The 12,006-nt window shown below is 36.7% G+C and overlaps 1 protein-coding gene and 3 non-coding genes across 4 annotated transcripts; all 4 read left to right on the top strand.

Annotated features, from left to right (window-relative positions):
• The first annotated feature begins 4,176 nt into the window (after positions 1–4,176).
• TRNAR-ACG (transfer RNA arginine (anticodon ACG)) lies at positions 4,177–4,249 on the top strand. The gene has a single exon. It is a non-coding gene; the product is annotated as a tRNA-Arg (tRNA).
• An 83-nt stretch (positions 4,250–4,332) lies between these two features.
• TRNAR-ACG (transfer RNA arginine (anticodon ACG)) lies at positions 4,333–4,405 on the top strand. Its single transcript has one exon. It is a non-coding gene; the product is annotated as a tRNA-Arg (tRNA).
• Positions 4,406–5,411: 1,006 nt separating this feature from the next.
• On the top strand, positions 5,412–9,303 carry LOC116246940 (annexin Gh1-like). Its single transcript, XM_031618861.2, has 5 exons — positions 5,412–5,571; positions 7,185–7,330; positions 7,482–7,700; positions 8,537–8,749; positions 8,834–9,303. Exons 1-5 carry the CDS (start codon positions 5,496–5,498, stop codon positions 9,128–9,130), a joined length of 951 nt encoding a protein of 316 aa, XP_031474721.1. The 5' UTR covers positions 5,412–5,495; the 3' UTR covers positions 9,131–9,303.
• Positions 9,304–11,346: 2,043 nt separating this feature from the next.
• Positions 11,347–11,419, top strand: TRNAR-ACG (transfer RNA arginine (anticodon ACG)). The gene has a single exon. It is a non-coding gene; the product is annotated as a tRNA-Arg (tRNA).
• Positions 11,420–12,006: the final 587 nt, after the last annotated feature.

Raw genomic sequence — 12,006 nt, 5'->3', positions numbered from 1 at the left:
TCTCTTGATATGGCATCATTTTAGTATCATCGACCTTCTATTCTTGGTGACTTCTTTTATGATGAAAAGGAAGTCCCCCAAGTTGTAATAATGAAATGATAATAAATATTATTTCCTTTGTATAGTAGATGGGAAAATGTTTTCTTGAAGAATTGAGTTGTTGAAGCTTATGAAGGTCACAAAGTCTTTTGCAATGCAAACACTATGTTTTGAAAAAAAATGGTTTTCTATTCGTTTTTTAAAACCTAGTTTGTATGTTTGGCTAATACTCCCAAAAACACGGTGTTTCATGTAAAGAAGAATTAAGCCGTTTATGTTATTCACTTCCCTTCTCAATATGAGAACATATCATTTTCCCAAAAGTGAGTTTTTAAAAACCCTATTTCAACCATCGATCAAACACATTTTCGACAGTGTTTCAGAGGCAAAGCCGTGTTTTACATATATTGATATTTTGTCAAAAAGGATTCAAAACAATATAAAAATTTTAAAAAATGATGTATATCGACGACATGCAACATTTTGTATCAGCCTTAAAAGAGAAGAATGAATTTTTTTTTATTAATTTAGGTTAGTTAATACGGGGCTTATATCAACCATATATTGCATTGATCAATGCATATGGTTAACGTGCATTAGCCAACGACAGATCTTTTAAAAAAATTAAAAAATGATGGCCGTATGTTTAGGTAGTCGGGGATGTAAGGGCCGTATTTTGGATTACAACTAAAGGATGGGAGCGTGGATAAAATTTCCTCCTCTAATTTATGAACTGTTAAATGAATGGGTGGGAAGGGTGGAGTCCGGACGGTGCGTGAAACAAGGCTGTCATTACTCAGAGCCCCACTCAAGCTGCTTTCTCAGAGTTGGCATTTTCCCATCGTGGTGAACTTGTCCGACCCAGCCCAACATGCCCCCTGTATCAACCATTAATTCCTTTTACAGCCCTTTTCTTTTTTCTTTTTTCACCTCATCTTTAAGGAGTGGGTAGCTAACTTTTCGCTGCTGCGAGTGCCACTGAATTATACATTTCAATTATAGTTTTTTTTTTTAACAAATATAAACAATGTACATTACATTTTTTTTTTGCTACGAGAATAACAAGTGCAAACTCAATTTAGAATTTTCAAGTTGAGGATGGATGTCAATAAATCCAATTTAGAAATGATATCTAACTAAAAAAAACAACAGGATATATGGAAAAAAGTTTGACAATTCGGATATAAAAAATGACGTCGGATCGGATTTTTTTGACCTAAATTTAGAGAGGGATTATATTTTGCTGAATTATTTTGTTTTATATTGTTTTCACAAAAGATCGTAAGAAAAACATCAGTCGTATAACAATGAATTAGTAAGAAATTAATTAGCACTTATTTGTGTGTGTGCGCGCATAAATAATAAAATGCAGACTATAGAGGGAGTGGGGAAGAAATAATGGAACCACCCTGGCACGCAGTCCAGTGTCGTTTTGAGCATCTCTGGATATGTATGTCCAGCAGGGGCCCATTCCATAATCACGTGTTTGCAACGTGCCATTAAGTCTCATTTATGGTATTTTTCTCTCAAGAAAATTTTGCTTCTCCCAGTTGTCAAACCTGCTCGTCTCAGAATCATGGAAGCATGAAAGCTGTTCGTATCCTAGCATTCATTATATATATTGACATTGACACTTCCAAAACAATATTCATACCAAAAATATATATATATAATCTCAGATAATATCATGTATGGAAGAACTAGGTCACAATTGAATAAGTTCGTTAGGTTAGGTTAGGCTGTTTGGTTCGCCCTTGAAAAAAATCCAACATTTTGCCCCTGCATGAAATGTACTTATTTAGGACGTACGTATTTGTTTGGGGTGGATGGAACGTATAATTGATGCAAACATTGCAATGTTACAAAGAATTTTGTAAAGAGTATCGAGGACATTCAGTCAAGCTCAAACAAACACAACCTTGACCCAAACTGAAAATCTGAACTACATTTTAAATGTTGACATATTATTCAATTTGCTGGAAACATAGATGATTCAATTCTGCTACAATAATTTCATGCAGAGAAATTACATTTGAGATATAATTGGTTTTGAAATATGACGGAGCCTAGAAAATTCTGGCCAAGGGGCACTAGTTATAATTTTTTTTTAATTTTTACGACGCACCAAATTATATACGAAGAAACTTTCTCTGATGTATCAATATAAAGTAAGAAACTTTGTGGACAACTGCCCACACATTGCGCACACCTGCCTCGGCCCCTGTCTGGAATGCTTTTTGAATCTTGATGTGTAGCAGGGTCCAACTTGCAAACTCACCAGCAGCTCATACCTTGCCTTCCTTCCTGACCACTTTAACAAGGGCCATTGTCTTTGCCTGGATCCCATAGCATATCCGGGCATCAAATAGAGCAATAATAAATCTCGGGTTGGTGAACATGATCTGCAATAATATAATCTTTGATGCCTACTAAAAAATTGCACCAAAATAAAAGCAGTCTTCATTCAGTTTGGAGCTTTGGTCCCTAAAATCTCTATAGAAAAAAAATGAAAGAACACATTAGGGTGTTTCATAAAATTATTAAAACATTGATTCACATATTGCAGAAAGGCAAATAATAAACATCATGATTGTATTTGCACTTTCTTATTGTATACTTGAAGTTTTCTTTCTTGGTAATTGAAACACGATGTTATTTGGAATGTTGGGTTACATAAAATGTGCCACAATTTGTTGGGGGGCACATTCATGAAACACTGTTTTGCGATGTTCCATTACCAAACACTGTAACACCCCAAAAGTTTAGTCCTGTATCGAAGATTGTGAGGGATCTTCAAGGACTTATAAAATGAGATCATTAATGAACTAAGGGCTCGAGCTCAAGAGTGGGTCGAGTTGTTACAAACACCCTCTTAGGGGAGATTTGTTATTAAGTTGTTTGCACGCTACCAATTATTTGTAAAGGCGTTTGCGCCGATGGAGCTGTAATATACCATTTCATGCATCTGCCACAAAAAATTATAGATTATATTATGTTTGCTTCCAAGATTTTTTTAGGCTCTTCTTTCACTTCATTATTTTTTCTGAAGTAGAGTAGAATATTCGCCGGTTTCTTATCTTCCTTTATGGACAGGAGCACTACCTTAATATACTATGATCAGATTCATGTTCATGAAATCAAACACCCACTAAAAAAAAATGCGTCAACAAAAGATTAATATATAGTTTTGGCATGCTTTGTAGTCAGATTCATGTTCATGAAATCAAACACCCACTAAAAGAATGCGTCAAGAAAGTTTAATATATAGTTTTGGCATGTATTGTGGGGTTCATGAGACAGCTATGTATCCTTGTCTTCCGTCAGGCACCTAGCCTTGCTTTTGTCAACTTAAAACATGCTCCCACTCATTATCACGTTACTAATCCTTTTTTAAAGCCAATAACGTTAACAAATTCCAACTTGCCTTAAACTAATTAGGTAAAGCCGCAGTTGGTGACTTTTACAATGTCCAAATTAATCTTAGAATATTGTAAGCGCGGACTCTAGCAATATCAGCCACAAAAATCGGAACACTTGTGTCGTAATTGGATTCTTTATTACGTGTGTCGTTCATAAGACAAAGTTTTCGGTTTAATAAGGCCGAACTCGTGGATCCCCCGTTTGAACTTGAACGGAAGAGAATTAATGTGTAGGCCCCTTGCTTTGATATTGGTGTCATTCAACTTGGAACTTATTCATCTGTCCTTATATTATATCTTAGAACATTTTATCATCAGAGAAAAAAAGACAAAGTTGGAGTAGGGACAAGCCCTCGAAGAAATGCATTAGTAAAGTAAAAGCATGTTCTCGCTTTCTTATATTAATAATATGTGATATACCAACAAAGATATCAAAATGGGTCATTGACAGGGTCTAGTCCGAACACCTAAGTGACTCGATGTTAATTTTCAGTCTTCGTGAGTGATTGGTTATAAGATTTTGGACGCAAGAATTTCTCAACACGTACGCAAGCAAGTTTCACATAGAATGTAGCATCCAGTAAGTTACTTGGGATCTCATAGGTCCTGAAATTCATAAATTTTCTCACCCAAATACAAGTCCGGTTCCAATTCTGATGTAGGTGAAGCATAATGATTAAGCTCCATTACAATTTTATGTGGGAACATCATCAACAAAGACTCCATGGCCCAATGGATAAGGCGCTGGTCTACGGAACCAGAGATTCTGGGTTCGATCCCCAGTGGAGTCGGTCAGAGTATATCTTTTTATTTTGAGGTAGAAACTTACTAATGAAATTACGTAAATAAAATTGATGTTTTCCAACGCAATGACGACTCCATGGCCCAATGGATAAGGCGCTGGTCTACGGAACCAGAGATTCTGGGTTCGATCCCCAGTGGAGTCGCGTTATTTTTAGTGTCTCTTTCTTTTTTATAGTGGAGTGCCTCTGGGAGCTATTTGGCTTCAAGTTTTAGACATTTCTAGTCACGCGCGCTTCAGAAGCATGGTTGCTCCAATGCGAAGGAGTGAAATATGTTACGCGTTGTACGAGGAATATTTTGATGTGCTTTCATAGCTATTTACAACATATTTTTTACAGAACAAGCCAAGCTTCTGGATTTTTCTCGTTCACTGTTTTTCTTTTCCTTTTTCTGTTGAAAAAAGTAGAATGTCAAATGCTTATTGGATCAAGTAATGGAATACTCAGCCACACCCACATATAGATATACATATACATAAATAGGCCGGTTTAACGAAGATAATAGATTAAGATCACATTTTACTCACGAGCGTGTTTGATGAATCAGATAATTTATCTTTTAAACAAGTGAAGTTCACCGAGGTGAACGACTTGTTAGTAGATCTTAAAAAGGCTGCACAACTTCCACTTTTTGCCCGTTACTTTGTAGACTGATGAATTGATTTGGAATTTTGTCTGAGGCATCGAACATTAAACAAGACATCAATGGCTTCTCTAAGCCTACAATAGTCGAGTCTTGCACGTTGGTGTTGGCGAGGCCAATAACAAAAGTAAAAAAGAACAATCTTGTTCATTATCATTTTAGACATAGCTTCGTTTCTGTAACTCTGTTACAACATAATTTCAAACAACTGCTGAACTGCTAAACAATGGTTTGTTTACTTCTCTACTTAAGTTCTTGTAAAATCAGTATAGCGGGTAATATTTTATCTGTTTCTCATTAACAGACACAAGCAATTCTCAGGAAAATATGAAGTCATTTACTAGAGCTGGCCGCAAGCCTGTGGATCGTTGGTACTCGCTAAAGAAAGAGAAAGAAGAGCTACAGTATATCTTTGTAAATTGAGGAACGTGGGGCCTTTTATCAGTCTTAAGAATAAAAGAGAAGCGGCTGAACAAAAATTTCTCAAAATGATGATATACGGGGACAGGGAGGCCATGTCGGAAGTAAAACTTGGTTTTTCATCCGAAAAGAGTCTGATAAGTTTCGCTTTCATCGTACAAGGGCTTGAAGATGTCGACGGTGACCGTTCCTCCTACCGTCCCCACCCCATCCGAAGATTGCGAGCAACTGAGAGCTGCTTTTGCTGGTAAAATCTTTTTTTTTTCTCTCTCTCTCTCTCTCGATATGCCATCTTCTGGAATCAACGCGTTCCATATATCAGTCAGAAGAAAATCTTGCTATTCGACAATTTGATCGCAAGATCTATCCTGGGTATTTTGTTTTTTCCAATTTCTCCTTTCCTGGTAAGGGTCATCAGGATTTGTCTGACCTGAATCTCTTAATTCGATTTACTTACGCCGACATTTCTCCTAAGATATGATCGCTGCTGACCGTCTAACTATTATCATCAGGATCGTCATCACCATTACGATGATGATCACAAAAATGGTCTCATATCTGTGTGGCTGAATGGAGATTCAGGGATTAAGGATTCTGAATGAAGACGCATCGTGATCCCTTAACATCGTTATTTTTTACTGTGCTAAACATCTTATTGTTTCCCATAATTGTGAAGCAACTGATTGGCTTCATGGTTATCCTTTTCTCTTTTCCTCAACTTATTGATTTGCTTATAGTTTTTTGTCTTTTTCTTAATTGTGGTATCGCTAAAGTTTTTTTCTCCTTTTTCTTTTTAAATTCCCTGTCTTCCTGAAAATCCTTCACTTGTGCGTAAAACAAAGGAAATGATTTTTATAAGCATTTTTTGTTTGCAACAGCTAATGTGTTCGTTCATTAGGCAACTGTGCATTTTGTTGTAACATAGAGATATTGAAAAGTAAATGAATGATTTATGCTGCTGTAAAAAGATAAATCCATTAACCACTCGTCTCTAAAACTAAAGCGTTCGTTTGTAAGTGAAAATTTGGGGTTGATTTATGTTTTTGGTATTTTATGCTTCCCTGGCCGTCCTGTCCTTGTATATGTCTTCGATTGCGGAGATTATGGTTATCTGGAGGATATTTTGTGACGGTGACTACGTGATGGTCTGAGTTTATGAATGATCTCCCACATTTAAGTATCTCATGATGGAAAAGAATTGTGGGTAAAGGATGTTGTGTCAAACCAAGTTCAAACTGAAAGTGAGAAGACGTTGGCATGGTAAATGTAACGATAAATTCATTCAAGAAGAATGACCAAGCCGGTCTAAATTCTCTATGCCATAAAAAATCTTTCATGTAAGTCCAATCTTTGAAACATTGTTTCTGCCTTAGTGCAATAAGGTTGCTGGAGTGGTCCTCCACTGCTGAATCTCAGAATTCTTGCAAGAATTCGCATACCTGCTTATTCATGAGAGTCTAAAAACATTCCATCCTGCATGTGGGGTGCTCATTACTTGATCACTGAAATGAGACTCAAATCTGATCCTTTCAGAAATAAAAAACCGTGACCAATGATGAAGAACCAGCTTTTGACTTGTCCTTGAACATAGTAACCTGAGTTTGAACATGACGGACACAATTGCAGTTTGTATGGCTGTAAATGTTTCCAGGCATTAATTTGAGCATTCACCTTGTGTCTCTGTAAGTTTGAGTTTGATTGTCACTTCACTGACTGGAGTTATGGGTTACCATCAACTAATTCTGTGGTTTGGCTTCCCAGTTACTTGCTTTATCCTTGAGAACCATAGGGGATTTACTGTTTGTACAGTCTTAAATGCACAATTCTATCTGTTCACGTAAATGACATTCATCTCTGCAGGTTGGGGAACAAACGAGAAGTTGATCATTTCCATTCTTGGGCATAGAAATGCTGCCCAACTTAAATTAATTCAGAATGCTTATTCTGAACTTTATGGAGAAAGTCTCCTGAAGGATATAAAGAAGGAGCTCACAAAGGAGTTTGAGGTTGTGCTCATAGCCACTGTCCTAGTTTTACTTTCTGAGCAAACGCCTTTAAAAATTATTAGTTATGGCATCAATATTTTTTCTTCTGTCAAATTGGTCAATTTGTCAAATAAATCGATGTTTAACGGTTGTTTAAAATGTTTCAAACCAGCGTGCTTTGCTTCTTTGGACCTTGGAACCAGCTGAACGTGATGCTTTCTTGGCGGATCAAACTATTAGGAAGTGGGATCCGAAGAACCATGTTCTCATTGAATTAGCATGTGCAAGGTCTCCAAAGGAACTAATACTTGCTAGGGAGGCATATCATGCTCGCTTTAAGAGATCAATTGAAGAGGATGTTGCTCCACACGTAAAAAGTGGCTACCGTAAGGTGCATACATCTTTTCCCTCAAACATATCATTATCTTCCAATTTTTTATTTATTTCAATGGCATTCATGCCAATGATTCCATGTCTTCAATTAGCATTCTTAGTATATTTCTATCTCTGGTGACGTAAATTTATGTTAGGCCCTTTAATGGAATGCCAGATTCCTTTTGCTCCATTACGTTCTGATGCTCAATGGGGATAGTATTTTCTTATGTGAAGATCTTCGGTTTCTCTTTTTATCCCTTGAATTTGCATGTTCCATTAAAGGTATTATATAAGTGCTTCAGAAATCAAGAATACTTTGGTGCTTATGGTTGTATCTCATGCTTAGCTTTTTCCATTTCTAGGTTTGTTTTGTTTTCTTTGTCCTCTTAATTCATCGATGTATTTTGACATTTCTCCAAAATCATTTTCAACGAGTGGTACCAGTAACTGTCTTTCTTGTGTTGTCTGTCCAGCTGAAGATAAAAAGTTCAGAACTTTTTCCAGTTTATCAATGTCAAATTTTACGATCTTCACATAGGTGAAAATAATTTGTTCTGCTCTTGTTTGTCTGTAATTGGTAACTATCCAATCCTATTTGCTACTATGTTTCTAGCTCTATGGTTACTTTTGCTGATAATAATGAGATCCTTTACCTTGTGATTCTTTATAATTATGTAGAAGCATCTGTCTCCTTTCATGCGGTATAATGTGGCTGTTAGCTTTTCTTATAGGTTGGAATTTCAACCACGAGCGATTTATGCTTAAAGGGTGTAACATTTGACAATGCATCCCTCAATTTTACAGTTGTCTTGAACCTCAGTTCTTATACAAAATGATTGTGCAATTCCTCAGCTTTTGGTAGGTCTAGTTAGTTCATATCGCTATCAAGGCGCAGAGATCGATAATGATCTTGCAAAGAAAGAAGCAGAGATACTGCATGACAAGATCAAGGGCAATGCTGTGAATCACGAAGAGGTAATCAGGATCCTGACTACCCGTAGCAAAGCACAGTTGGGTGCAACATTTAGCCATTACAAGGACTCCTTTGGGAATCCCATAGACGAGGTAAAAATTGGTCATCTTACTTTCAGTATTTAGCAATCCATTTTTTGTTTAAGAATACAAAATCATAAAATTCACTGTCTTCAGGATCTGAAGGTTGATTCCAAGGATGAGTATGTCTGTGCATTGAAAGCGGCAATACAATGTCTAGCATTTCCAGGGAAATATTTTGTGGATGTTCTCAACAAGGCAATTGACAGACGTGGAACAGATGAAGGAGCACTAACCAGGGTGGTGGTTACACGGGCTGAAGTTGACATGAAGCAGATCAAGGAGGAATACCTTAAAGTGAATGGTGTTGGATTGGACAAAGCCATTGGTCATGATACGTCAGGTGACTACCGGGAGCTGCTTCTTACCTTGATAGGTCATGGAGATGCCTGATGCCTCCCATTCTCCAATAATGTTGTTTGCTTTTCCATGTCACAGACAACTGTGTTTGCGTTTGTGGTTTAACGGTTTCTTGCATATGAAGAAATTCTGCACTACCATACTGGATCTCTATTTGCTTATTTGTTTGGCAAGTTCTCATCAGTGGTAAGCGATAACTTCTTTAAGATGTTGGTGATGCTTATAAAGTTTTCCTGAAAAAAGTAGGCAAAATTGTTAGTCTTCCAACAATGTTTCTGAAAAACTGAACAAAGACATGACCTTTCATCCTTAGTTGACTGTCAGGGCACACAGACAGACAGACTTCTTAATTACATTTCAGACCATTCTGTTTGCTATCTTACTTGAATAAACAGATCACCCCCAACATATCGTCCTTTTTTCTTGCTTTAAAAGGACGTTCACCAACTTTCATCCTTGAGCTCATCAAGCGACGCTCATGTGGTATTATTTGGACCTTGGGTGCTGGCACTTCACCCGTTTATTCTTTTTAATATACATCAGGTAAGGTTTCATGCCAAGTGATTGATGTAGCTAGTGACTTGGTAAAGTATCCCAATGATTTTTTTTTTTGTTTAAGGTTAAAAAGTTTTAATATAAACGCATAAATCAGACGCCAAAGAAATCAGAAACTCACAGTGAGAGGTGATTCATTTACCAGTGAAATGTATTTGTTCTCAAAGAACTTTTGGTCACTTTCTGCAAACAACAAGTTTTGGGTTATCGAAAAGTTCATAATATACTTGAGGATAATCGAAGAATTTTACTAAGAAATAAAATGTGACGTGTAACTGACCAGCCTAAGTTGAAGGGATGATATACTCAATGACACATTTTCTTGAACGGCTTGAAGCCAGATCTTTTCATGTTGTCACGGATGCAAAAATAATACGAAAAAACGGATTAGAGAGGGAACTCATAATTTCAAGACACAGCATTAAAATTTGAAAGTTGACAATGCAACTATCCTCAAAACTAAATTTCAAAACAGTGTAAAGATAATTGTTGAGTGCAACAACCCAGTTTGGTAGATCTCAACACACTTATAACTTCTTGAAAATCCCTCACAATATGCAATACAAGACTAAACTTTTATATGTCAAAACTATATTTTCACAAAAGACCCACTTAGAAACCTGATCTGTATTTAGGTTTTCAAAAAGTAAAAGCAAGTCTTGTATAACCTCAAACCTGGTTTTCATTTTATGTAACTTGGATTACTATAACGAGGTTCTGAATGTTCAAGAAATTTGATGATAAAAAAAACACACCTGAAACCTGGACGGAGTCTTCATTCCAAAATGAGACTGAAGGCCAGCAGCTTTTCCATTTCCACTTGAGACTCGATTCATCTCAAAATCAAGTTTTTGGAAAACTCAGTTTCAGTTTCTTCTAAATAAACCCAAATCAAGTTACCTTGCTGTCACTAGATAGAGATATATATACGTGAAAGATCGATCATTCTCATTATCAGCAAAAGGTTCGTCTTCACTGACGAGGGGGTGAGGGGAGGAGGAATGAAGCATCTGACGGGAGTAGTGAAGCGCGTCTTGATTTCTTAGTATAAAACCCTAAGCCTTACCTTGTACAATTTCCATTGCTTAAGCTTTGAGGAATGAAGCGTAGGTGTTGAATCACAACCATCGTCTGTGGTGAATGCTTTGAACTACCCTTCAACTGACTTATAGCAGCCTTTGCAAGATAGAAATTCTTAGCTTACTAAGAAAGAGAGGCAGATATTTGATTTGCTCTTTCTCGAGATCACGACGGTCATACGATACACTCTTTTACTTGAGTATTTTGTATGACATCGTTTACAGTTCAAAAAAATAGTATCCATAAAAATCTAATCGAAGACACCTCATCAGTGTCACACTCATACTGACATGACCAGTTATGCCTTTTGATACTCTGAAAAAAAAAATTTAGGATTTAGTGATTGTCCATAAAAGATGTAGTCTAAAAAAAAAAAACACAACGCCCCTTTGCAATAAAAGGGTACACAAGGTTTCGCTTAAGAGTAATGTTAAACATTTGCATAAGCATAAGCAGTCCTACTCCCATCAACCCTGCCCTTTAAGACCATGCGAAGAAATCACTAGATTGACCTCAAAAATCCTGTCACATGATCCCTAAGAATAGCCTGCTGTGCTAAACATCTTATTGTTTTTACCATTTTCAAAATGCACTGAAAAAGATTTCTCAATCAGGACTCCATGGCCCAATGGATAAGGCGCTGGTCTACGGAACCAGAGATTCTGGGTTCGATCCCCAGTGGAGTCGTTATAATTTTTCGCCTGTCGGCAATGATTGTTTTGGCGATGGCTCTGTCCATACCTTACTCCTTAACAAACAAACATGGGAAAAATTTTCAAGAAAGATTTTTCTAGTTTAAAAGGCGACATTTGACACTTTCTCTTACCTTTTTTTCCTTACGTGCACGTTAAAGTATTTTACCTGGAAAATTGTAACCCGCTCCATAAAGGAGGAGAGCGTTTTCCTTTGTTACTGTCAGACGCCTGAAGAACTACTCCTGAAATATATTGTCTGTATTATAAAATATTTTCATTGGAAGGTCTTTCCAAGCGGGCTGGGTTTCCATGTAACTAATTTGGTTTCTTTTATCATAATCTTTGATTATGTGAACTGAATTGATAGCCAAGATCACTACTGAAGAAACTAGCAGGATAGCCCCTTTGAAAACTGAGTTCTAAAATAATTGGAGCATTTGGGGGCCGTCAAAATTCATTCAAAAAAATTGGTTTTTATAAAATCAGGTTTTTTTTAGAAAACTGGCTTAAAAGTATCATTTGAAAAAGGAGAAAGAAGTTGGACCCATCAATTTCTACTTATTGTCAACAACGCATAAA

Source organism: Nymphaea colorata, chromosome 2 (genome assembly GCF_008831285.2).
Source record: "Nymphaea colorata isolate Beijing-Zhang1983 chromosome 2, ASM883128v2, whole genome shotgun sequence".
Taxonomy (NCBI): domain Eukaryota; kingdom Viridiplantae; phylum Streptophyta; class Magnoliopsida; order Nymphaeales; family Nymphaeaceae; genus Nymphaea; species Nymphaea colorata.
This window is presented reverse-complemented; position numbering and strand designations above follow the sequence as displayed.